This window comes from Heptranchias perlo, chromosome 8 (genome assembly GCF_035084215.1).
Source record: "Heptranchias perlo isolate sHepPer1 chromosome 8, sHepPer1.hap1, whole genome shotgun sequence".
Classification (NCBI taxonomy): Eukaryota; Metazoa; Chordata; class Chondrichthyes; order Hexanchiformes; family Hexanchidae; genus Heptranchias; species Heptranchias perlo.
The window spans coordinates 40,289,754-40,317,288 of NC_090332.1; the positions used below are offsets into that span (position 1 = coordinate 40,289,754).

Sequence of the window (27,535 nt, forward strand, 5' to 3'; positions counted from 1 at the left end):
AAATGGGTTCAAATTGTAACAAAATAAGACTCCTTTTCTTTTAGTCATTTCAGAGCCAAGTTCTTAATTCCGAACTTTCCATTGTTGTTTAATTTCATGAATAAGTTGAGCTGACAGTATATCCATTATCTGCTGCCTGTAGATAACTGAGCTACGGCTGACAGCCAGTGGAGTGGAAGAAGCAAGTGAGTGCCAGCACTTGAGCTAATAAATGAACTCAGCCTACAGCTGCATCCACAAGATGCCTGTGTTCCCCTTATTAAAGCTGAATTTGTTTCCCTTTCTAGCGTCATGGAGCCTTTGTGTGCACACAGATAAACCCACAGAGTGGAAAGATAGCTCCCAGAGGAGAAGAAACATTCCTGGTTACTGGAGGGTCACATTCTCTGGAACAGTTAAAAGACGAGAAAGGAAATTTGGGGGAAAACATATTGGCCTCACCCAAGCCCAGCTCAATGAATTCTCAACAGATGCTGTGTTCTGGAACTTGCTTATCAAAACCAGACCTGGAGGAAGCAGCCAAGGCTTATCCCAGAATTCCTGCTGAAGGACAAAACAGCTTACAGTCACAGGCAGATGAAGTACATAGTGGACTGAGTGAGCGGCAGCAAGTTGCTCTGGATCCCACATCAGCAACAAAACAAAAGAGTAGCAATGTTAGTACAACTGCATGCACACCATTGCGTCTATCACCTCCAACAGGGGGCTTGATGTTTCAGACTAACTATCCACTTGTTCCAGTCAGCAACAATAACACCAAACACAAACTGACACCAGTTAGCACTTAAAAAAAAAGCACACAGCCTTTTTCAAGTGGGACCTCTGTTCCGTACTTTAATCTTTATAGGCATCATTGTTATACCAAAAAGGAAGCTTTTCTGCACTGTATATAAACCTGCTAATTTCAGTTTAACTTCAGTGTCAGAATACCTTATTGGTGTACAGCTGCATGAGTCTGCTTCTGTAGTTATTGGAGCATTGTTGCTAACTGTAACTCTGCAAATAGTCTTGCGCGCTTCAGTGCTGGCTTAAATTTGAATTGGAATTTTTCACTCACTTTTGTGTACGCTGTTGTTGCTGCTTTATTCTGTCCAGACCAGCGGAGGACAGGCCACAGACAATATTAGTAAGTCTGGTCTACCCCTTGCATTTCTATGTGAATTTTAAATTCACAAATGGTGGAAAATTGTTCCCATCCCAGCAAACGTGAAGTAGTATAGTAAGGCTGAAATATTAAAGGCAAGAATTAATTAAAATTATTTTCTAAAATACTATAGTTCCACATGCTGCACTTCAGCAGTACACAGTTAAAAGTTACATCATTCTTTTGTTAATAAAGTACATTTACTTTTTCTTAAATCAACACAAATATAGAGTTCAATTGTAATAAATTTATTTGAAATCTTTTCCCTGCTTGAAAAATAAGTATTTTTCTCAAATACAAACTAAAATGCTGGAAATACAAGCCTGATTTTAACCCCTCGCTCCCGATGAGGGCCGCGTGGGAGGGTTCACTATCGTCGATTTTGCGCTCCCGCCGAAGTCTCATTTCTCCCCTGTGGTGTCACTTTAAGCCCTGCTAAAGAAAGCTTGTGTCATCACCATACCTGTTGTGTTACTGGATAATTCACATTTTCCTCCTCAAGACAAATTTCACTGATCCCAGTCCTCTACCAGGGAGCCTCGCTTAAACACTCAGGCAGCTCTCCTGATAGCTTAGTGGGCAGATGCAAAGTATCTTGTACTCCTGAGCAATATAATGCAGGTCGCAGAATTGTCGCTATAATGTTGCAGCTCTAATTCTGACCCATCCTCCTTTTCAGTGAAGCTCCACATTGCATAGATGAATTTACCCACATGTTTAATTATTTTTAATTTGCATCCAGTAAATGACAGTCAGTACAGAAATCCCCCCAACTCTCCAAAAAAAATCTTGCAAATTCATCTTGCTCAGCCTTTATAGGAATCCCCCACTTTCTTTTTCTCCCCGAAGACATTAGGTCATTGTAGGGTGCAGTTCAACATGTGCTATCGTCCTCCAATATGTCACCAAAGTGGCAGTTTGTAATTTGTGAACGTGGATAGTATAATTGGGCTGTTCCACCATTGGAGACATCACAACAAAGCTTGATCCTGTCCTCACCTGATATCTACACATGTAATTTTCAGCAGCAGCAACTGGATAACAATGAGGAACAGAAACCCAGGGTGATCAACCCTCCCTTCCTGGGTAAAACCTAAAGCCAACCTAGTTTGTATGACTCAGGAGCATAAGATGCATTGCATCTGCCCAATAAACCATAAGGAGAACTGCCCTTGTGTTTAAATATCAGTTAAGATAATTTGAACAGATTTAAAATGGGATTTGAAATCATCTTTCAAGCCCCTCACCTCTCATTTTGATGCCACGTTTTATTGGCCGAGAATTTGCTGAAAAAATAATGGCGTGTACACGACGTATGCTGTTATTAATGTGCAAATCAGCCAGCAACTTGTGGCAAGGAAGAGATACCCTGTGAATTGCGAATCGCCACAAGGTGCTGGTCGATTTGTGCCACTCCGCCGTTAGCTTAGCAAAAACGGCACCTCTCCCTTAACCACCCTTTGATTTTCATGAAGTTGCTGCATTTGCACATTAGTTGCCCATTAAACTCACCACAGAAAGTCCAGTAATTAACAGCGTAAGTATCCTTTTAACAATCTGATAATTGTTAATGACTGACAATCGACCTCTCTTACCCAGAAATTGAACAATTAAAAGTGTGGTGTCTCATTCCTTCAGCTTGTGAATTGTTGTTGCAAATTTTAAAAATGTTTTCTTTTCCTTCTTGTCTCTTTTCTATCTCTCTTAATCCAATCTTTCTCTCTCTTTCTCTTTCTGTACCTGATTCGACATTGAATTCCCCCATTCTAATTCACCCTCCTTCTCAGTCCTTCCTCTGTTTATTTCTCAATCCTTTAATCTCATTGGTTAAGGAGATACACTGTTTGTCCCGTTGTTCACCAAGGTCTCTGACACCTTGTTTCCCTCGCTGCCCCGTTATCAGCTCGCACTTCCAGCAACTTCATGGGCAAAACATTTTTGAGCTGAAAGGTGCAGGTACAAGCCTGACTAACAGGGCACGCCGTGAGATGCCCCGTTCCAGCAAATTCTCGGCCATTGATGCAATCAACATTTTGGTAGACTAGGCTTCTCTCATAACAACTGGTAATGAGCTCCAGTTTTGGAACAAATTCAATAACTACTGACAAAATATATTGTTGTTTTAAACATGGAAAGAAGAGTTCCAATAACCACGTGTAGGAAATTTCACGAATGCGTAGCAGCTGAAGTGTTATTACTTGTTTTTCCTTTCCATAAACTGTTGGTATTGAGTTGCTGGAGGCCCGAAACCAACTGGTGAAGTATCTCTTTGTTCAATAAGAAAACAAGCTTCCTTTTTAGCTTATTATGTCCCAAGGTATTCTGTTACCTTTATAATTAACTGATCTTGGAATTCAGGTTTGTACGGTTTCATTTTGCAATTAAAATAAACTGGAAGGAAACATAATGATAACTGAGCAGTAGAAGTCACCTTCTTCCTTGGACTGAAATTTGATTTTTAAAATCACTGCTGGCATATAAGTTACACTAAACATATATTTCCATATTGAATTAATCTTGATTATCATTGAATAAACAAATAAAGATTATGGGCTAGATTTTCACTTTCACTGCCTGGGCGGTGCAGATCACCCACTCTTCATAGAACCCACCCGATTTTCATTCCATTGATTTCAATGCAATGAAAGTAGGGCAGATTCTTTAAAGGCAGACAATCTGCTCCTCCAGATTACTGCCCAGGCAGTGAAGGTGAAAATCTATCCCTATGTCACAATCATTAGTCTTTCAGTGTGCACTGCTTCAAGGCACACTGGCCACAAGTGTCCACCATTACAGTCATTCTCTTCCCAAATGGAATTAAACCACTCACATTTTGGAAAAAATGCACAGTGAAGTATATCCTAAATGGTAAGATTCTTAAGAGTGGAGCAACAGTGAGCTGAGATCTAGAGGAACAGTGAGCTGAGATCTAGAGGTGCACATACATCTCGTTTCTCTAAACCTGGGAATCTGATCTCTAAAGCTGGAAAAAAAATGTTATTCGTTCATGGGATGTGGGTGTCGCTGGCAAGGCCAGCATTTATTGCCCATCCTGAATTACCCTTGAGAAGGTGATGGTGAGCCGCCTTCTTGAACTGCTGCAGTCAGTGTGATGAAGGTTCTCCCATAGTGCTGTTAGATAGGGAGTTCCAGGATTTTGACCCAGCGACGATGAAGGAACGGCGATATATTTCCAAGTCAGGATGGTGTGTGACTTGGAGGGGAACATATAGGTGGTGTTGTTCCCATGTGCCTGCTGCCCTTGTCCTTCTAGGTGGTAGAGGTCCAGGGTTTGGGAGGTGCTGTCCAAGAAGCCTTGGCGAGTTGCTGCTGTGCATCCTGTGGATGGTGCATACTGCAGCCACTGTGCGCCAGTGGTGAAGGGAGTGAATGTTTAGGGTGGCGGATGAGATGCCAATCAAGTGGGCTGCTTAGTCCTGGATAGTGTCGAGCTTCTTGAGTGTTGTTGGAGCTGCACCTGTCCAGGCAAGTGGAGAGTATTCCAGCACACTCCTGACTTGTGCCTTGTAGATAGTGGAAAGGCTCTGGGGAGTCAGGAGGTGAGTCACTCGCCACAGAATACCCAGCCTCTGACCTGCTCTTGTAGCCACAGTATTTATGTGGCTGGTCCAGTTAAGTTTCTGGTCAATGGTGATTCCCAGGATGTTGATGGTGGGGGATTCAGCGATGGTAATGCCATTGAATGTCAAGGGGAGGTGGTTAGACTCTCTCTTGTTGGAGATGGTCACTGCCAGCCACTTGTCTGGTGCGAATGTTACTTGCCACTTATGAGCCCAAGCCTGGATGTTGTCCAGGTCTTGCTGCATGCTGGCACGAACTGCTTCATTATCTGAGGGGTTGCAAATGGAACTGAACACTGTGCAATCATCAGTGAACATTCCCATATCTGACGTTATGATGGGGGGGGAAGGTCATTGACAAAGCAGCTGAAGATGGTTAGGCCTAGGACACTGCCCTGAGGAACTCCTGCAGCAGTGTCCTGGGATTGAGATGATTGGCCTCCAACAACCACTACCATCTTCCTTTGTGCTAGGTATGACTCCAGCCACTGGAGAGTTTTCCCCCGATTCCCATTGAATTCAATTTTACTTGGACTCCTTGGTGCTATACTCTGTCAAATGCTGCCTTGTGTCAAGGACAGTCTCTCTCACCTCACCTCTGGAATTTAGCTCTTTTGTCCATGTTTGGACCAAGGCTGTAATGAGGTCTGGAGCCGAGTGGTCCTGGCGGAACCCAAATTGAGCATCAGTGAGCAGGTTATTGGTGAGTAAATGCCGCTTGATAGCACTGTCGACGACACCTTCCATCACTTTGCTGATAATTGAGAGTAGACTGATGGGGCGGTAATTGGCCAGATTGGATTTGTCCTGCTTTTTGTGGGCAGGACATACCTGGGCAATTTTCCACATTGTCGGGTGGATGCCAGAGTCGTAGCTGTACTGGAACAGTTTGGCTCGAGTCGCGGCTAGTTCTGGAGCACAGAATACAGATGGAAAAGGCCACAAAAAGGCAAATAGGATTCTTGGGGGGAGAATTTTGTTTTGGCCCATTTTTGGGCCTGAAATAGACGGCGTGCTGCGAGCACGCACCAGAAGCCTCATCAGCATATTGCCGGCAAGCTACAGACGGCAATTGGGCATCCAGAAGCAGTTCGCCAGTACCACAAGGATGAAGTTGGGCGGCTACTTCCCTCAGGTAGGTCCTGGGAACGGGGAGGTGAGGTGATCGGGAGGGGGATGAGCAAGGATCGGCAACAGTCTCTGGGACTACTGTGGATCCGGGAGGAGCACTCCTGCTTCACATTCAGGTAAGCATTTTTTTAAAAACTTACCTTTTTGGTGGCAGGCTCCAGCGGTCACTTTAGGAACCGCTGGTTAGGCCGCATGCAGACTTGGCTATCCTGGATACAGCAGGCCCAGCATCAGCTGCGTTCAGGGCAGCCCAATTTCGGGAAAATAGGCAATAGGCCCTCTATTGGCATATGCAAAGGGCCTAATGACTGGAGCCTTTACCAATATTAGCGGCGCACTTCCGGCCTGGAATGTGTGCGCGCACGCCACATGCCATATCGGAGACACATGCACCCATTTTACGGCTGTAAAATGGGTGCGGCGTCAACAAATTTCTAGGCCTAGGTTTTATACATAAGAGAATTGAATCTATGCAAGGAAGTGATATTCAATTTGTACAAGAAATTGGTGAGGCCTTAGTTGGAATTTTGCATGGTGTTCATGGCCCCACATTATAGGAAGGATGTTAAAACCATGGAAAGAGTTCAGTGAAGATTCACTAGAATAATACTAGGAGTGAGAGGCTATAGTTCTGAAGAAAGGCTCAAAATTGAGGTACTTTGTTACTAGAACAAAGAAGGTTAAAGGGGAATCTAACAAAAGTTTTCCAAATTATGTAAGGTTTTCAGCATGGAATGAAAAATTGAGGAATCAGTAACAATAGGCATAAACTCAGGATTATCAATAGAAGAAACCAAGGGGGAAATTAGAAGTCATTTTCACACCGAGTTGTTAGAACATGAAATCTGTTACCACAAATGGCAATTAAGGCAGAAGTTAAAATGGAACTGTATAAATATTTGAAGAAGAATATGAAAGAACATGGGGAAAGGACAGAGATATTGGATAGTAAGCTAGCTTCAGTTAAGACCTAGCATGTTGGACAAAATGGCCTCCTTCTGTTCGTACTTGCTATGATTCTGTGAGTGTCACACTAAAGTCTATATTTTATTTAAATACCTCTACTCTCTAGTGATTTCAAGGCTGTTATTTCATCTTGTGCTTCAAACAATGATTACATACTGCATTAGCTTCACTCTCAAGCTATCCAAATTACATAGAATCAGAGCATTTGAGCTGTAATACTATCATTGATCTTATGTAATTAAAAAGCAAAATCTAAAAGTTAATCATTATACTAGTTATATTCTTGTAAACATTTTACTACTAAAGATATATTTAAACATAGGTATGTTTTTTGATGATTTCCTAGGTACAGAGTATTAATTTCAGTCACCATTCTATAGGGTAAATGCCACAAGGCTCCCAGCATGGAGCCTCACCCAATGGGAGTGCAAATTGAAAAATCAGGTGTGGAGATCAGTGTGTGCGATTTGCAATGCTCCTGATTTTTATGGTGACTAATATTAATCACTGGTGCTAAGAACAGAGCTATAATCAGAATATGCTCCAGAACTAGCTGCGCCTCTAGCCAAGCTGTTCCAGTACAGCTACAACACTGGCATTTACCCGACAATGTGGAAAATTGTCCAGGTATGTCCTGTCCACAAAAAGCAGGACAAATCCAATCCGGCCAATTACCGCCCCATCAGTCTACTCTCAATCATCAGAAAGTGATGGAAGGTGTCGTCGACAGTGCGATCAAGCGGCACTTACTCACCAATAACCTGCTCACTGATGCTCAGTTTGGGTTCTGCCAGGACCACTTGGCTCAAGACCTCATTACAGCCTTGGTCTAAACATGGACGAAAGAGCTGAATTCCAGAGGTGAGGTGAGAGTGACTGCCCTTGACATCAAGGCAGCATTTGACCGAGTGTGACACCAAGGAGCTCTAGTAAAATTGAAATTAATGGGAATCAGGGGGAAAACTCTCCAGTGGCTGGAGTCATACCTAGCACAAAGGAAGATGGTAGTGGTTGTTGGAGGCCAATCATCTCAGCCCCAGGAGATTGCTGCAGGAGTTCCTCAGGGCAGTGTCCTCGGCCTAACCATCTTCAGCTGCTTCATCAATGACCTTCCCTCCATCATAAAGGTCAGAAATGGGGATGTTTGCTGATGATGGCACAGTGTTCAGTTCCATTCGCAACCCCTCAGATAATGAAGCAGTTCGTGCCCGCATGCAGCAAGACCTGGACAACATCCAGGCTTGGGCTGATAAGTGACAAGTAACATTCACGCCAGACAAATGCCAGGCAATGACCATCTCCAACAAGAGAGAGTCTAACTACCTCCCCTTGACATTCAATGGCATTACCAACGCCGAATACCCCACCATCAACATCCTGGGGGTCACCATTGACCAGAAACTTAACTGGACCAGCCATATGTGGCTACAAGAGCAGGTCAGAGGCTGGGTATTCTGCGGCGAGTGATTCACCTCCTGACTCACCAAAGCCTTTCCACCATCTACAAGGCACAAGTCAGGAGTGTGATGGAATACTCTCCACTTGCCTGGATGAGTGCAGCTCCAACAACACTCAAGAAGCTTGACACTATTCAGGACAAAGCAGCCCGCTTGATTGGCACCCCATCCACCACCCTAAACATTCACTCCCTTCACCACCGGCGCACAGTGGCTGCAGTGTGTACCATCCACAGGGTACAGTGCAGCAACTTGCCAAGGCTTCTTCGACAGCACCTCCCAAACCTGCGACCTCTACCACCGAGAAGGACAAGAGCAGCAGGCACATGGGAACAACACCACCTGCACGTTCCCCTCCAAGTCACACACCATCCCGACTTGGAAATATATCGCCGTTCCTTCATCGTCGCTGGGTCAAAATCCTGGAACTCCCTTCCTAACAGCACTGTGGGAGAACCTTCACCACACAGACTGCAGCGGTTCAAGAAGGCGGCTCACCACCACTTTCTCGAGGGCAATTAGGGATGGGCAATAAATGCTGGCCTCGCCAGCGACGCCCATGTCCCATGAACGAATAAAAAAAATGCCACAAATGCATTGCATATCACACAGCAACTGAGAAAGAAATATTACCAATGACAGTACATTTTTGTGTGTAACCCATCATCAGTTCTGATAAAAGGTCACATCTATAACATTAATCTGCCTTTCTCTTTCAGATGCTGACTAACCCATTGTGCATTTCCAACATTTCCTGTTTTTATTTCACATTTCTAGCAGTTATGTTTTTTCTTTAGTACATGTGCTACAATGATAAATAAATAATGGAAACGACTTGAGTTTGCTTTAGTCCTGTTGTATATTCTAATTCTAAGTACAATCTGAATGCTATGTTAAATCTGTGGAAAATTCTTTTGTTACAATTTGATAAATCTATGTCATCTAATAAAATGGTTGTGTTCAAGCAAGTTATGTAAAAATGTTCAGATTCACGTTTTTTCTTTTGCTAAAATAGAAAACACCATACTCCCCTTTCAACTGGGGGATGCGAGTATGAATCTACTGAGGTTGTATCTATAATCTCCTCTCTGCTGGCTGTAAGGGTCATATGTGAAATGGAATTTGGCATTCTCAACCCAGTTTCTGTGGGTTTGAGTTCCTGTGACTGTGGTCTCACAATCGAAAACTGCAGCCTATTTAGCACAATTTTGTCCTGAAGTTAACACTCTGACTCAGAGAACATAAGGATTTGTTACAAATTTGGGTCTGACACTGATACTCGGGTTTAGTGACATTAGTCCCTCCCATTTATGAGAGTTATCTCACACTGCCCTATATCCAAATTTATGATAGCAGGACCTGGAGTTGTAACAACCATACTCCCTTGTGACCTGAACCATATATCCACATCTTTTGCATGTGTATTTCTGCACTCTCTCCAAAGGCAGATCAAGTTAACATTAAAGCAAAGCTTGATTCAAATTGTTACGCTGCTTTATTCCACAGTAAGGTGAATGTACAGAGCAACCGGTAATGGGTAAAACTTATCTTCACATAATGATATAAAAATAATTAAAATGCTATGCTACCTCACGTCAGTTGGTTATCTTATATAACAAACAGAATAACTCTTCTGCATTCTGTCCTACAGCCCAGGGAAGAACCTCTTCTTCCTGTCATAGCACTTCACTGCCCGACTGCTTCCTCTTTTCCCAGCTCTTTTTTTAAAAGCCGGACTCCAGTATCAAAACTGACTTCCCTCGCCTCCAAGTAGAATCCACCAGCCTAATTTGGCAAAAGCAAGTTCAAGTGGATAGGATTGTCTCAACAACAATGAATGGTCATTGGAGGTCCTCTCCTGAGGCTAAAGTTAATGCATATTTGTTGGATCAGAATGGAGAGAGCTTTAGTCTGCACCTGGCCATGTTACAACTGTATATGGCAACATTTGATTACCAGCACGAACATCCCTGACCAAAAAGAGCACAAAAAATGTGCAATTGGCCCCGTTAAGAGTTTTTTGGGCAAATATAAATTTTATTTTAAACATATCCATTTTAAGTGTTATTTTTCCTCATCTGCTTATGTTCATTATTGCTCAATCAAGTGGGTCAGCAGGGCTCTGTTAATACTGCTGTGGCCTAGTCACCAGAAGGTATATAAAAGCAGCACCGAACAATTCACTTTCAGATCTTCCCTCTTTCCCACTGGGGGATTGGATGCACTCCACTCCAGTGTCAATCAGGAACTCACCACTTGGGAATCATATTCTATGGCATTGGCAATCCACAATGCACTTTACCAGTGACCCTGAACTTTTTGGCTGTACTGGTAGTCTTCTTAGTTACTTGTGCATCTTACTGTACAATTGCACTTATATTTTCAAATATTTGTGTGAGCATATGATGAGTTTGAGCTGTTTTTAAATAGCTCAATACTGACACAAGAAGCTAATTTGAAAAGTGTAGCCATTATACACAAGGGCTGAATTTTTATTTGCTTTTGGTGTGTCTATGCCCACAACATACTAAAGCCCAGAAATCACTTGGTAATATTAGAGTGCGAGTGCTTATCACAAACCCATGATGTTCCTCTGTCTGCTATTTTAATGGAGGGTTGCCCCTTTTATTTTAAATGTGACTGCTTTCATTAACGTAGTAGACAGATGAACATCATACATTCATGTTAAGCATTCATCTTCTATCACTGTCAACAGTAATTTCTAGCCTCATGTCTTTAAATGCTGTGAACCACTGACTCAAATTGAAACATTTCATCTTCTATTTTATCTTTTCTATTGCTGTCCTGGGATTTTGGTGGATTGTGAGAGTGGAAAAACTTTAAACAGTACGTAGAGAATACGGAGATCTTTTCTGTTCGTTTGTTGCGTGCTTTTGTGCTGTTTGAGGTGCTTTTCTGACATTTGAGTCAAGGCACCTTGTTGGGGCAGAGTGGAGGGAGATTTACCTTGTTCTGGCCATGCTATACTTGTATCTGGAAATGTTCAATTACTCAGCCCTAACAACCCTTGCCTAGAGGAGCATACAAAAAAAGTAATCATAAAAATAATAAGCAACTCGCCCTGTTAAGAGTTCTTTGCGCTTTAGAACCCATACACACAATACATATATTTTAAATATCCTCTTTTATGTGTTATTTTTCTAATCTGCTTAGGTTCATTATTCCCCAATCGACTGTGGCAGCAGGGATGTTTCTCCAGGGCTTTTTTAATGCTGACCTGTCTTAGGTACCCAACCAGTACGATAAAGCAACACTGAAAAATTCACCCTCAGATTTTGAACATGTGACCCATTTGAATCATATGTAAGCACTTACTCTTTCTGGTAAATGTCTTTGCTGAGGATATCTGTTTTCACCCCTGATAAGTGTAGATCTTGTCAGAGTCCTTTCCCTCTGTTACTGAGAGTGTTGGTATCCTGCTTCCAGACCTCTAATCTCAACTTGGACCAGCCATCAGGAGATCGTGATGGTGGAACTCCCACGTCTGATTTTCTTTCTCCCACTAGAGAAAGATGTAATTACCTCCCTCCTGGCAACTGCAAGACAAATCAGGAACTGAGTGCAGTAGGAATCAAACTTTTATCCTTTCACTCTATGGCACTGAATATTTGTGATTTAACAACTTACATCATATAGCACCTTTAATGTTGAAAAACACCCCTAAGTGCTTCGCAGAGGCATAATCAGACAAAAATGGATACCAAGCCAAAGGAGATAGTAGGAGAGGTAACCAAAAGCTTGGTCAGAGGTATGTTTTAAAGAGGGTCTTAAGGGAGGAGAGGGAAGTGGGAAGATGGAGGGGTTTAGGGAGGAAATTTCAAAGCATAGGGCCTAGAATCGCTGAAGATACACCCGCCAATAATGGGGTGAAGGGAGGGTCGATGCACAAGAAATCAGAAGCAGAGGAACTGGAGAGTGCTGGAAAGGTTGTCAGCCTGGTGGAAGTTACAGAGATAGAAAGGGGCTAGGCCATGAAAGGATTTAAACATGAGGATGAGAATTTTAAATTGGAGGTGTTGGGAAACTGGGAGCCAAGGACTGGGTGATGGGTGATGGGACTTGGTGCAAGATAGGATACGGGCAGGTGAAATTTGGATGAGCTGAAGTCTACAGAGCATGGATGCGAAGCTGTCGAGGAGAGCATTGGAATAGTCAAGCCTGGAGATGACAAAGGCATGGAGGAGAGTTTCAGTCATATATGGGCTGAGGCAGCGGCGGAGGCAGGTGATGTTACAAAGATGGAAGTAGGCAGTCTTTATGATGGAGAGGATATGGATTGGAAGCTCACCTTGGGGTTAAATAGGATGCCAACAGCTAGTACCACTAGTCAGCATTTAATTTTAATTTTGTGGCACAATGTATTAAACACTTTCCTTTCACCCCTGAGATCTGAGCTAATCCACTGATTTCCTGCATGTTCAACTGTAAGTAAATTTAGGCTTGCAGGAGAAGGAATGGCAGTATGGAGGGTATTACAGTACCTCTTGCACTTTGCTGGTAAGTTGCAGATACTGTTCCATGCAATGAGGCCAAGGTGACTGAAAAAGATGTTTATAACAGTGTATTGATACAAAGTGTGAGTGCTTCCTGCCACCTTGGCTGGTTTGGAGAGGTCAATTAGCTTCTTCCAGCATTGAATGGCCATACAAGGATTACTGGAGGTGACAATTACTGTCAAGGCCACCTCCTTCCATGGAGCCTGGATTATGTCTTTCGTGGACCCCCTGTCCTTGAGACCAAAAGGCTTGATTCGCCTTTACCAGATTACAATCATACCTCAACTAAAGAGTCTATAAATCTGCGGGCTTGGTACCCTAAAGAACTACCAGGCTCAGACATTGCAGGCAGCCACATGGTCACAGAGACAAAATAGTCACCCTAGCTTTTCATATGCTGCAGCAGCACTAGATTTCCCTTCCCCTGCCCAAGGCAGACTCCATAAAAAGAGGGCACTATTAGTGCCTGGAGCTTGCCTTGAATATTTAATGAAGGTACACCAAGAAAATTGGACTAGTTCTCTGTGGTGTAATGCCAGCAAGTGGACCTGCAGTTCCAGTGCACTCCAGGCAGTACATCTGCCACTGAGGAAAATCCAACTCAGTATATATTAATGTGGATCAAACATAGTGACTGGATTTTCTGCTTCAGCGTGTCTGGCAAAGGGAAATTCTGTACTCTCAGCCCATGAATCTCTGACCATAAACTCAGAAAAGCATAGGCTGGAGGTGCTGGATTTCCTGATATGTGCCATCGGCACTGAAGCCGAAAATCCCAGCCAGTGTGTATAGTTTATGGAAGACACGTTGATGAGGACTAAGCATAAAACACTGGAGCCATAATTCTGAATGCCTTGCTCACCGGAGGTGCATTTCTGGTAATCACAGGCATCCTTCCCGTGATTTTTTGTCCATTAAAATTATTAGATGAAAAATCTGGCAAAGCATATCCATAACTTGCCAATAAGCAACACATCACACCAGTGGCATGCATTTGGAAAATTGAATCCTCACTCAGCTTAGGTCCAAGAATAAAAAGATACATTTGATTACATGCTGCAAAAAAGTGAGCATACCCTTGCCTCCAAAAATAAAAAGTGAGCATCCTCACTGGAGAAAACTTTACTCAGCATTTAATCATCTATGCCTGTTCTGGAAGTGTTTACTGCTGACACTAGGGGGCCTGAATGGAAATTGTCTCATTCCCTAGCACTAACATCCTCAACTGTGATAAAAATAATATTCACAAAAAAAATTTAAAACAAAAATGTTAATTTTGTGGGTGTCCTCTTCATGATTAAAAACAATTAAAAATGAATTTGACCTCCATTTACACCAAATGCATCATTGCAAATTAAATAATCTGCTTGATTTGATTTGCCTGTTTCATTAGCATGTGACCTTGAAAGTATGCAAACAAGACAACTGCAGTATGTGAACTTCTAAAAATTTGGCCCTTTGACTTTCTGATCTTCCAAGAAAATTTCACAATTTACTGAATATTTTACGTAGTGTTACTCTTAAAGTTGAAAACTTCAGTGTTCATTCCATCACAGTGATCTACTTTTGGGCCTAAATAGTAAACCAGACTTTTACACAGCTTAACAGCGAGTGAACAGCCAACAGTAACAATTGGCAGCAGTTCAAAGAGAGTGTTGCAAAATCTTTTTTGTTGTTTGTGTTTAAAATTCCTGGCACAAACTAAATAGAAAATACTTTGTGTTAAACCAGAAATGTTTCATGTATGCGCATTGCATACAAATTGCTTTGAGGCAAAATTGTCAGTCAGCATATCCATAAACTAAAGGTGGCTGCCTAGTAATCACATGTAAGTTTATCCTGATTCTAACTCCTGTAATCAGTTTCATTTGGAGGAAATAAACTAGATAAGAGAAAAATGCCAAGAGGCTGCACAAGATAGGAGTGGATCTTTTTATCTATGAGACCTGAAAAAAGGGGAGACCTAGGAGCAATTTTTTCTAAAAGGCAGCACCCCTCACAAGACACGGATTTACTGTTATAATTATTTTAATCCTGCAGATGGTCCAGAGTAAGTTAGAAGCATAGCTTAATGGGAGTGAAGTTGCATATGACAAACCTATTCGAACACTTCTAAGAAATAGCAAACCTAGTGAACAAGACAAACTCAGTGAACATTATGAGATAAATCTTATGACTTAATGGCAGTCAAATTTGTTTTGGGTGGTAGTGCAAAACAAGTAATAGCATATCGGCAGCTTGTTTTACACTTCGCACAATTTTCTTTTGAGCTGGTCAACAGATGAGAGGGTTTGACCAAGGCCCATCTTGGTCAACGGCTTTTCGCCCGTTTCAAAGGCTGCAGAGAGGTCAAGGAGGAAGAGGAGGGTTAATGCATCCTGGTCCCAGTCACAAAGAATATCATTCCTGATTTTGGTTAGGGCCATTTCAGTGCTGTGGGAGGGAAGAAACTTGATTGGAGAGATTCAATCATGGACTTGTCGAGAGATTGGAATGGATCTGGGAGGTGACAATACAGTCAAGAACTTTGGAGAGGAAATGGAGTGCAGAGGGGTCGAGGGTTTTTTTTTTAGGAAAGTGGTGATGACAGCGGCTTTGAAAGGGAGGGAAACTGTGCCATAGCAAAGGGAACCATTTATAAGATCAGCTAGCATGGGGACCAGGTAGGGAAATTGGGTGGCCAGCAGTTTAATAGGATTGGGGTCAACGGAGCAGGAGGTGGGCCTCATGGCGAGATGAGCTTGGAGAAAGCATAGGGGAAGATAGGAGAGATACTAAAGAGAACAGAATACTCTGTTGTTATGTACAATTGTGAAGTTGTAATCACTGACAGCAGTAATACTTTATAATAAACTGGGGATGAAATTCTCAAAGCTTTATTTCAGACAAGCTTCACATTTAAAATATTAACAACTGCTCCTTTTCTATTATGAACTTATCACAGACAGTCAGAACCTTATGACATGGGTCGGTAATTGATTTGGAGGAAGGAGACAGAGAGCAGGGATAAAGAGAATGTTGTCTGATTGGCAGGATGTGACAAATGGTGCTCCTCAGGGATCTGTACTGGAGCCTCGGCTTTTCACCATATATATCAATGACTTGGATGAAGGAATAGAGAGTTGTATATCTAAGTTTGCAAAGGATACTAAGTTAGAAGCACAGTAAGTTGTGTGGGTGGAAGCAGGAAGTTACAAAGGGACAGAGACATACTAAGTGAGTGGAAAAGACTATGACAGATGGAGTTCAACGAAGTGTGAGGTCATCCACTTTGGATTGGAGAAAGACAAATTTTCTTAATGGCGAGAGACTAGGAATTATGGAGGAACAAAGGGATTTAGATGTCCAAGTACACAAATCACTAAAAGCTAGTGCATTGGTACAAAAAAGTAATCAAAAAGGCCTTTATCTCAAGGGGTTGGATTTCAAAAGTGCGGAAGTGGTGCTTCAGTTACAGCATTCTGTTTTGGACACTGAATCTCAAGATATATGGCATGGTACAGCGCAGATTCACCAGAATGATACCAGGGCTTAAAAGGTTAAATAATGAGGACAGGTTGTATAAACTTGGTTTGTATTCCCTGGAGTTTCGAAGATTATTTAGGAGTGAAATCAGGAAGCACTTTTTCATACAAAAGATGGTGGAAATCTGTAACTTGCTCCTCCAAAAAGTTGTGGATGTGGATCAATTGAAATTTTCATGACCAAGATCGATAGATTTTTGTTAGGTTAGGGTTTCAAGGGATATAGAACAAAGGTGGGTAAATGGAGATGAGGTACAGATCAGCCATGATCTATGTGAATGATAGAACAGGCTTGAGGAGCTGAATGGCCTACTTTTATCCCTAGACAACAATTAAACCAGTGGTGTTATTAATAAAATAAATATTGAGAATGGATATGTTTTTCTTTGGGGAGAAGTCAAATAGCATTTCAGTTTGATCTTCCAGTGATGTAAACCTGGCTGGAAGATGATTTTGAATTGTTGCTTTCCTCCTGATTGGCTGCTGACCATGTCAAACATGTTAAGCCCTTCATTTTAGTTCCAAATTTAGTTAAAACATCTTTTCCTTTGGGAAAGGCAGTGAACAATTTTTGAGGATTAAAGGTAGTTTATTTTGTATAAAAACTTGGAAACAAGTGAACCATTGAGCTTTTTATGAGGTATTTGTTGTTGTTTTTGAAAATGTATGTTTATTAAAGACTGTATAAATTGGCCTACTCAATAATAATGCACTTAGTGCTTTAAGACAGGAACTTCAATGCAGAAACTAACTAACTTTGGGTAGGCAGAGGAGAGATGCCTGACAGCTCAAAATGGGCCATGGTTGGGTTAGGGATAAGGCTGATTGGCAGAAATGCAGTGGGGGATGCCTGATGATCAGAAAGGTGCCATGCTCAGTTTGGATCTCATAATCCTGGGCTTCCTCCCCCAGAAGGCTGCAAGACCATCCCTTTGCCTCCTCCTGTCCTGCCAATATGCCAGAACCCAGAAACCCAATACTGCCAGACTCTCCCCAGAACTCCCTCCCTAGTCCTCCTGGACTTATGGACCCCGTTACCAGGACTTCACCCCACTTCCAGAATCCCTTCCAGTACTCAGAAATTCTTAGACTACCTTCTCACTGCTCCCATGCAATGGGACCTCCCCACTGCTCCCATGCAATGGGACCTCCCTCCTCTATGCTTCCAGATTGCAAGACCCAATCCTGATTAGGGTTGGAACAACATGGTTGATGTATTTCCTTCCCCAGCTTGGGATACTGATGTCACTTTCAGTGTCCCAATCCTACTCCAGATAACATTGGGGTGGGAGGCATAGAACACTGCATATTGTCACCTCCGGGGGGCAGATGGGTGCCTGACATGCACCTCTATTAAATTGTAACCTCTTGAAGAGGAGTATCCATGTCTGTAAACCAGACATTTGCAGAAATCTCTCCTGGGCAGCAGACTAGCAGTTGAGTCTGGTCTGTAAAATCCAGTCCCACATCAATAGACTGTAATCCTATTACACAAGAGCATATCCATGCTCATGTATTTTAAGTACTAGTAAAAGTGCAATGTGCAAAAAAGGGAAAATATTGGATTTATAAAACATCTTTAACTTTGTTACATCAACTTGAAAACTACAACAAAGTTGGTGAAAATGACAAAAAAAGACCCTTGGAGATACTCTCCCTATTTGTAACTATTTTAAAGAAAGGGGAAGATTTATTAGATTATATTTTGGTCAAATTGTGTAATCCAGGGGCTCTGGAGTCCTAGATGTGGTCAGAAAGGCTATCAGAATCAGCACAGCAGTAAACTTAATATACTGTCTGGACTTGGTTAGCCTCCCAAATGAAAACAATGGATTACCTTCCAGGAGGAAACTTGTTTTCATAATGTTGATATCACGCTACATATCACACTCTTCTGGCTGAAAAAACAATTCTCTGGGGATGGTACGTGATCATAGATACTTGGTGAGACAATCACTAAGGAAAGTATTATGTACACACCCTATCCACAATAGCAGCTATTTAAGAACATATGGGAATGTTTCTAAACTTATTTACAAAATAAAACTGTTAGTCATAACACAGAAGAGGGATAGGCCACTGGTGAATAGATCAATTAGAGTCTCATTTAATATAGAAGTCAGCTGACAAGCCCTTTACAGAGTTTTTTTTATTCATTCATGGGATGTGGGCGTCGCTGGCGAGGTTGGCATTTATTGCCCATCCCTAATTGCCCTTGAGAAGGTGGTGGTGAGCCGCCTTCTTGAACCGCTGCAGTCCATGTGGTGAAGGTTCTCCCACAGTGCTGTTAGGAAGGGAGTTTCAGGATTTTGACCCAGCGACGATGAAGGAACGGCGATATATTTCCAAGTTGGGATGGTGTGTGGCTTGGAGGGGAATGTGCAGGTGGTGTTGTTCCCATGAACCTGCTGCTCTTGTCCTTCTAGGTGGTAGAAGTCGCGGGTTTGGGAGGTGCTGTCGAAGAAACCGTGGCGAGTTGCCGCAGTGCATCCTGTGGATGGTACACACTGCAGCCACAGTGCACCGGTGGTGAATGGAGTGAATGTTTAGGGTGGTGAATGGGGTGCCAATCAAGCGGGCTGCTTTGTCCTGGATGGTGTCGAGCTTCTTGAGTGTTGTTGGAGCTGCACTCATCCAGGCAAGTGGAGAGTATTCCATCACACTGCTGACTTGTGCCTTGTAGATGGTGGAAAGGCTTTGGGGAGTCAGGAAGTGAGTCACTCGCCGCAGAATACCCAGCCTCTGACCTGCTCTTGTAGCCACAGTATTTATATGGCTGGTCCAGTTAAGTTTCTGGTCAATGGTGACCCCCAGGAAGTTGATGGTGGGGGATTCGGCGATGGTAATGCCATTGAATGTCAAGGGGAGGTGGTTAGACTCTCTCTTGTTGGAGACGGTCATTGCCTGGCATTTGTCTGGTGCGAATGTTACTTGCCACTTATGAGCCCAAGCCTGGATGTTGTCCAGGTCTTGCTGCATGCGGGCTCGGACTGCTTCATTATTTGAGGGGTTGCGAATGGAACTGAACACTGTGCAATCATCAGCGAACATCCCCATTTCTGACCTTATGGTGGAGGGAAGGTCATTGATGAAGCAGCTGAAGATGGTTGGGCCAAGGACACTGCCCTGAAGAACTCCTGCAGCAATGTCCTGGGGCTGAGATGATTGGCCTCCAACGACCACTACCATCTTCCTTTGTGCTAGGTATGACTCCAGCCACTGGAGAGTTTTCCCCCTGATTCCCATTGACATCAATTTTACTAGAGCTCCTTGGTGCCACACTTGGTCAAATGCTGCCTTGGTGTCAAGAGCAGTCACTCTCACCTCACCTCTGCAATTCAGCTCTTTTGTCCATGTTTGGACCAAGGCTGTAATGAGGTCTGGGGCCGAGTGGTCCTGGCGGAACCCAAACTGAGCATCGGTGAGCAGGTTATTAGTGAGTAAGTGCCATTTGATTGCACTGTCGACGACACCTTCCATCACTTTTTTGATGATTGAGAGTAGACTGATGGGGCGGTAATTGGCCGGATTGGATTTGTCCTGCTTTTTGTGGACAGGACATACCTGGGCAATTTTCCACATTGTCGGGTAGATGCCAGTGTTGTAGCTGTACTGGAACAGCTTGGCTGGAGGCGCAGTTAGTTCTGGAGCACAAGTCTTCAGCACTACAGCTGGGATGTTGGGCCCATAGCCTTTGCTGTATCCAGTGCACTCAGCCGTTTCTTGATATCACGTGGAGTGAATCGAATTGGCGGAAGGCTGGCTTCTGTGATGGTGGGGATATCGGGAGGAGGCCGAGATGGATCATCCACTCGGCACTTCTTGCTGAAGATGGTTGAAATGCTTCAGCCTTGTCTTTTGCACTCACATGCTGGACTCCGCCATCGTTGAGGATGGGGATGTTTGCAGAGCCTCCTCCTCCCATTAGTTGTTTAATTGTCCACCACCATTCACGACTGGGTGTGGCAGGACTGCAGAGCTTTGATCTGATCCGTTGGTTGTGGAATCGCTTAGCTCTGTCTATAGCATGTTGCTTCCGTTGTTTAGCATGCACGTAGTCCTGAGTTGTAGCTTCACCAGGTTGGCACCTCATTTTTAGGTACGCCTGGTGCTGCTCCTGGCATGTTCAACTCCTCGTTGAACCAGGGTTGATCCCCTGGCTTATTCGTAATGGTAGACTGAGGAATATGCCGGGCCATGAGGTTACAGATTGTGCTAGAATACAATTCTGCTGCTGCTGATGGCCCATAGCGCCTCATGGATGCCCAGTTTTGAGCTGCTGGATCTGTTCTGAATCTATCCCATTTAGCACGGTGGTAGTGCCACACAACATGTTGGATGGTGTCCTCAGTGCGAAGACGGGACTTCGTCTCCACAAGGACTGTGCGGTGGTCACTCCTACCACTACATTGCATTTGCGACAGGTAGATTGGTGAGGACAAGGTCAAGTAAGTTTTTCCCTCATGTTGGTTCGCTCACCACCTGCCGCAGGCCCAGTCTGGCAGCTATGTCCTTCAGGACTCGGCCAGCTCGGTCAGTAGTGATGCTACCGGGCCACTCTTGGTGATGGACATTGAAGTCCCCCACCCAGAGTAAGAGAGTTTGCTATATTTTTGTAATATCGACACTAACTTCTATCCAAATCAATACTGACAAAAGGATAAATACTGTGCAGGCACTGATCCAAATTATGACCAATATCTGCACATGATATTAAAAAGAGTGATTGTCCATATATATAAATTTCATTATGCGAGCAGGTTTTGATTCCAAGCAGAATCAACTATTCCAAATAAAACAGATCAGGGCTGAAAATCCTTGGTCTTTCCAGCACTTTCCTGTCGCAGCTCCAGATAGAGTGCACCAGACAAGCCGGGACCCGGATACATTGGGTCTCGATCTTACGCCAGGTATTCCCCAGAGCTTTGGAAGTGGCTCATCCTCCGTCCACAAGGCAGTCGGCATTGGGGAGGAGGTGAAGGCTGGAGGCGAGGACATCCAATGTCAACAGTTTTTGTCTCCCCAGCCCTCAGAAGGACCTGGTGTAGCAATGGTGCCAATATTAACAGGATGCCAAAGGGTGGAAGTGGGATCCACCTCAGGTTTCAGGCTGAGATCATGGCCTGGACTCCTGAAATGGAACACTAATTTTAAAATATTTTTTAAAGCAATCTGTTACCAAGGGGGTCACTGGGAGCGTTCTTTCCTGGAGGGAGAGGTGGGAGGCATAGGACACTGCATATTGTCGCCTCCGGGGGGCAAATGGGTGCCTGATATGCACCTCTATTAAATTGTAATCTCTTGAAGAGGAGTATCAGTGTCTGTAACCAAACATTGACAGAACTCTCTCCTGGGCAGCAGAACAGCAATTCCAGTCAGGAAGTGCAAAACAATGTACTGCCTGGAACTGACACTGCAGCCACCAGTCTCAGACTGGTAATGATTGCATAAATGCAGCAGAGAAAAGTGGTGAAGAAGAGAGAGAGAGAGATGTATTGAAGGAGAGAGCTCATTACTCAACAATGGAGAAGTAGAACTAGGGAACACGTGTCTAAACTAGTAAAATGTAACTTTAGGACTGATAACAGAAAATTTTTCTTCGCACAAAGAGTGATCAATGTGTGGAATAAACTTCCAGATAGAGTAGTGGAGAAAAAAACCTTGAAATCATTTAAGAAACAATTGGATGCTACAATGGGTCAAAATCCTGGAACTCCCTTCCTAACAGCACTGTGGGAGAACCGTCACCACACGGACTGCAGCGGTTCAAGAAGGCAGCTCACCACCACCTTCTCAAGGGCAATTAGGGATGGGCAATAAATGCCAGCCTCGCCAGCGACGCCCACATCCCATGAACGAATAAAAAAAAAATGCTTGAATGTTAGGTTCTCTCTGGATGAATTAACTAAGATGGGCCGAGTAGCTTTCTTCATCGGTAATTATCTCGTGATTTTGTCCTGGACGGTGGGGGAAGGAAACTGACCTCACAACCTACTGCTTGCTTATTTCCCTGGAACGCCCAGTCAGTGCAGTCATAGAATGCATTGTTCTGGAATCTTTAGATATAGAGTCCTAAAGTCAGGGTACAACAACAACAGTTTGGCAATTTCTACAATTATCAGCAAGTTTTGGAAGAAGAGAAATGTCATTCGGGTAAAAAAGCCTCAAAATAGAACAGTTTCAATGAAATGCTAACAAATATATCATAGGCAGTTCCAACCAATCTCTCATTTTATCATATTATAATTTTATCCTGCTGATGTTTCCTGATGACTCTGAGGGCAAGTTCTCTGCCCGCTGTGGTAGTGAGTTATACAGATCTAAAAGATCAATAAAAGAAACAAAAAATGCTGCAAATACTCAATAGGTCAGGCAGCAGCTGTGGGGAGAACAGACAAGTTGATGTTTTGGGTGTGTGGAACCTGGCCAATTTTGACAAAGGGTCCACACACCCGAAACATCAACTTGTTTGTTCTCTCCTCAGATGCTGCCTGATCTGCTGAGAGTTTCAAGCATTTTCTGCTTTTGTTTCAAATTTCCAACATCTGCAATACAGTATTTTGATTTTTGTTCTAAAATGTAAATACCTGGTTCCTGTACCTTTCAGTTAGGATAAAAAAATCACCACACACACACACGTCAGGTGAGGTCAGTGTGAGGACTGGTAGTATCACTACCCCTATTGTCCAGTAGCCCACCAACATTCAATATTAAAGTAAGACGAATAACCACTCAGACCAAGTACTACTGGTGCCTGCGGAACCTTGCCTCAGTGAAAACTGGGTAAAATCATTTTATCCTACTTTGTCTTCACCCTAATGAAAAAAATCACTAAAATTTATTTAGAATAGGATTTTAATGCAAAGCATTGCAGAAATACAGTACACAATTTGTAATATATTAAAAAATCTTACATCTGCAGGCATTATAAATTCTTGTGCCCATATTTATAATGAAAACAGCCTATGGAAACGTAGCACACTGTGTGTAATCATACCCTCCCACAAACTGATGGGGCTGTAACACTTCAGTTACGCATTTCCCAGTTCCTCAGCCTGTACTGCAGAGAAACTCCTAGGGGTAGATTTTCATCTTCCCCGCCTGGGCATAATTCTGGTATAGTGGAATGCCAGCCTTTTATAGATTTCCCCCTCCCCCAATTTTCATTCCATCAAAATCAGTGGAATGAAAATCGGGCGGTTTCTATAAAGGGCGGGCAATCCTTTCTACCAGATTTTCGCCTAAGGCGGTTAAGACAAAAACCTACCATAGGCTCCAACCAAATTGCAGTAAATTTTGCTGTTTAACTATAAAAATATCCCAGAGTGTTGAGAGAGTCTAGTGAGTAGAATTGTGGGGCACTGACAGTCATTCTGAGGGACTACATCATTAAATAAATTTAAAACAGAAAGAGACAGTTTCCTAGAAGTAAAGGGAATTAGGGGTTACGGGGAGCGGGCAGGAAATTGGATATGATTTTAGATTTGAGGTTAGGACCAGATCAGCCATGATCTTATTGAATGGCGGAGCAGGCTCGAGGGGCCGATTGGCCTACTCCTGCTCCTATTTCTTATGTTCTTATGTTCTTATGACTCAACAGACACTGGGGAGGTACTAGTAGATTGGACCAAGCTAATGTCGTACCCATATTCAAAAATGTTGACAAAACATACACAGGCAACTACAGATCCATTTGTCTTACTTCAGTTTTGTGTAATATGATAGAATCAATTATCAGGAGTTAACTTGAGGATTATCTGAACAACAACCTCGTAAACAGCTAGTCAACATGGCTTTAGATGAAAAAGATCCTCCCCGACCATTGGAATGAATTAGTGTTAGGACTACTACTATTTCTAATTTACATTAGTGACTTGGATTCATAAACTCAATGCAAATTGGTCAAATTTGCAAATGATGCCAAACTCGTCGGGGCACTGAAATCAAAGGAGCTAACAAAATATGTAATTGGGCTAAACAATGGCAGATGAAGTTTAATGCAGACAAGTGTAAAATATTGCTCACAGAAATGAAAAATGGGCAACATACATTTCAAGAATGGTGTTGAAATAGCTAAGGATGAAGTTGAAAGAGACCTAGGAGTCTTATTACATCTGATGCTCAACACGTCCAACCAATGCAGAGCAGCAATCAACAACACCACTGTTGAATGTTAAACTACATAGACAAAATCGTACTATACAAGTCAGAGGAAATTGTGATCAAATTGTACCCTGCTCTGGTCAGATCACACCTTGAGTGTTGTGTCCAGTTCTGGTCACTGGGAAACAAGGGAAACGTTCAAGCACTGGGATCAGTGCAAAGAAGAGCCACAAGATTGATCCCTAGTTTTAAGGGTCTAAGTTATGACAAGAAGCTCAAGAAGCTCGACACCATCCAAGATAAAGCAGCCCGCTTTATTGGCACCCCATCCACCACCCTAAACATTCACTCCCTTCACCACCGGCGCACTGTGGCTGCAGTGTGCACCATCCACAGGATGCACTGCAGCAACTCGCCAAGGCTTCTTCAACAGCACCTCCCAAACCCGCGACCTCTACCACCTAGAAGGACAAGGGCAGCAGGCACATGGGAACAACACCACCTGCACGTTCCCCTCCAAGTCACACACCATCCCGACTTGGAAATATATCGCCGTTCCTTCATTGTCGCTGGGTCAAAATCCTGGAACTCCCTTCCTAACAGCACTGTGGGAGAACCGTCACCACACGGACTGCAGCGGTTCAAGAAGGCGGCTCACCACCACCTTCTCAAGGGCAATTAGGGATGGGCAATAAATGCCGGCCTTGCCAGCGACGCCCACATCCCGTGAACGAATTAAAAAAAAGGTTATAAAGTCTTAGGCTTTTCATTCTGGAAAGGAGGCATCTGAGAGGTGATCTTATAGAGGTATACAAGGTAGCAAATGGTACAAGAAGGGTTAATTGATACTACTACTTTAAATTAAACTATGGGTGTAGGACAAGGGGACACAGGTTCAAATGAGTAAAAAGTAAACTGATATCAGGAGGTTCTTTAAATAGACAGTAATCAATACTTGGAATGAACTTCAGGCAGGGTAGTGGAGTTGAAAACCCTGGGATCATTTAAGAAACAATCAGATACAGCAATGGGGGAAAGTGTAGGATTGTTCTTGATGGATGGATTAAGATGGGCCAATTGGCATTCCTCATCCCTAAGTACCTTGTGCTCTTCTGAAATATCAAAACAAATTATCTAAAAATAAGGATGGAATATATCACTTAAAATTGAAACCAAAATATGTTTGTGCACCCTAATTGGCTTATCATCCACCGTCTAACCCCACTTCACCTGAAGAGTGTGCTTTGTCTTGACTTCCTGTATGCAACACCATGGGAGATTGATTAGGAGAAATAAAGAATCCTTTTGCTATTTCAACCCTGAAAACAAATATGGCACTTTAGACCAGTGAAAATGTGATTCAATTTTAACAGATTCTATAATCACTCCTCCAAATACTTCATTGAAAATTATTAACCAAGAAGCAATATTAGAAGCCAACAAGTTTTATTGTGGCTTTTTTTAATAATGAAGAAACACTACATAGTCATCCAAAAGAACTTCTGTTTTTAACTTATCTCTGCATATGTCAGTTCGGGTTGCTGGTTAGCTAAATAATGACTGCTATTCGCCATGTTGGTGATGACGGCTGTCCTAAATAGTTTTCACTTATTCTTCTCACTGATCATGTTAAAACACATGTATGTCTACAGGAAAATATAACACTACTGATGATATTGATTCCCACTTAACAATACAAACTTTTTTTGTTATAGTATTCAAAGCCACAATATAGCATAAACTACATTTCATAGAGCAAGAGATTAATTAACAAGTCATTAAAATAAGACAAAATTATGGGCTCAAAAAGTCAATTATCTACAATGAGTGAGCATGGAGATCCATGGGCTAAAATAATCCAAATATTAGCAAGATTACAAAAATGAGATGAAGAATACTGCAGAAAGTACTTAATAATATGAAAAAAATGGCAAAAGTGAAGAAGGCCTATAACAAAAATTCTACAAAACAAAGGGAGGGTAGAATTGTGACAGTAGAAAAAAAATTCAGACTATTGCATAAAGAAAAGACACACATAGTGGTTAATTTTAACCTCCAAGAACGGGTGAGTTGGGGGTGAGTGGGCAATTAAAATAGTTAATTTTTGTAGTGCGACCGCAACTTGGCTCCAACACGCCCAGGTGCGTTTGGATGCATATGAGTAACCTACTCCCCACAGTCGGGACCTTAATTAGTTAAGGTGGGCGGGTAGTTATCGCAACAATTAACGTCCTTGTGAGACGTTAAGTAGGTGTTTTTTATTTGAATTTTACTTAACTTTAAATTTAACGGCTCCAGCGCGGGTATGCCGGGGCTCGTGAATCACGCCAGTGAAACAGAGGCAAGAAGGTCTGGATCCATGAGGCAAGTGCCTTTATTGCACTGCTTGTGGGCCAGGAGGAGCAGGAGTGTTTCCTCCAGGCCCAACAAGCTTGCCCCCGCGACCGGATACCGCAATCGGCCAACCGCCCCTCCCCCACGTCCGAGGCTCCCCCATTTCAAACCCTCCTCCCAACCTCCAACTCTTCTGACCTTTGACTCTTCTGCTGACCTCCGACTCTTCTGCTGACCTCCGACTCCTCAGCTGACTTCTGATCTCTGACTCCTCCAGACCTCCGGCTCTTCTGCTGACCTCCGACTCTTTTGCTGACCTCCGTTCTCCGACTCTTCCCGACCCCCGACTCTTCTGCTGACCTGCGACTCCTCTGCTGATCGATCTCTGACTCCTCTCAACCTCCGACTCTTCTGCTGACCTTCGACTCCTCTGCTGATCGATCTCCGACTCCTCCCAACATCCGACTCTTCTGCTGATCGATCTCCCACCCCTCTGCTGATCTCCAACTCCTCTACCAATCTCCGACTCCTCTACCAATCTCCGACTCCTCTGCTGATCAGATCTCCTCCACACACCCCTCCCCCCCCACCCCACCCCGATGTCCTCCACAGCCCCATAGGCGCTGTGTATCTGAAATGCAGTTACATGGGGTCTTATTGAGCCTTAAGCACAGTTGGTACGCAGACTCTGAATGCACTAAATGATGACTGGCTCCATCAGGTGTGCTGAGCACCTCAGACAGATCAAAGGACTCGAGCCTCTGTGCCCAATAATAAG

General features: G+C 43.2%; 1 protein-coding gene and 1 long non-coding RNA gene across 4 annotated transcripts in view; one reads left to right on the forward strand and one right to left on the reverse strand.

The window, feature by feature from the left end:
* The window catches only part of LOC137324565 (uncharacterized protein C2orf73-like), a 60,476-nt gene extending 56,919 nt beyond the window's left edge, over window positions 1-3,557 (forward strand). For all 3 annotated transcript variants that reach the window (XM_067988999.1, XM_067988998.1, XM_067988997.1), the window contains exon 5: window positions 288-3,557. In XM_067988999.1, coding sequence (XP_067845100.1) covers window positions 288-788 — 501 coding nt within the window. In that variant the 3' untranslated portion in view covers window positions 789-3,557. The remainder of the gene's footprint in view (window positions 1-287) is intronic.
* Window positions 836-27,303, reverse strand: LOC137324568 (uncharacterized). Its single transcript, XR_010963669.1, has 3 exons — window positions 26,956-27,303; window positions 11,616-11,836; window positions 836-1,225 (listed from the first exon to the last, which is right to left on the reverse strand). It is a non-coding gene; the product is annotated as an uncharacterized lncRNA (long non-coding RNA).
* Window positions 27,304-27,535: the final 232 nt, after the last annotated feature.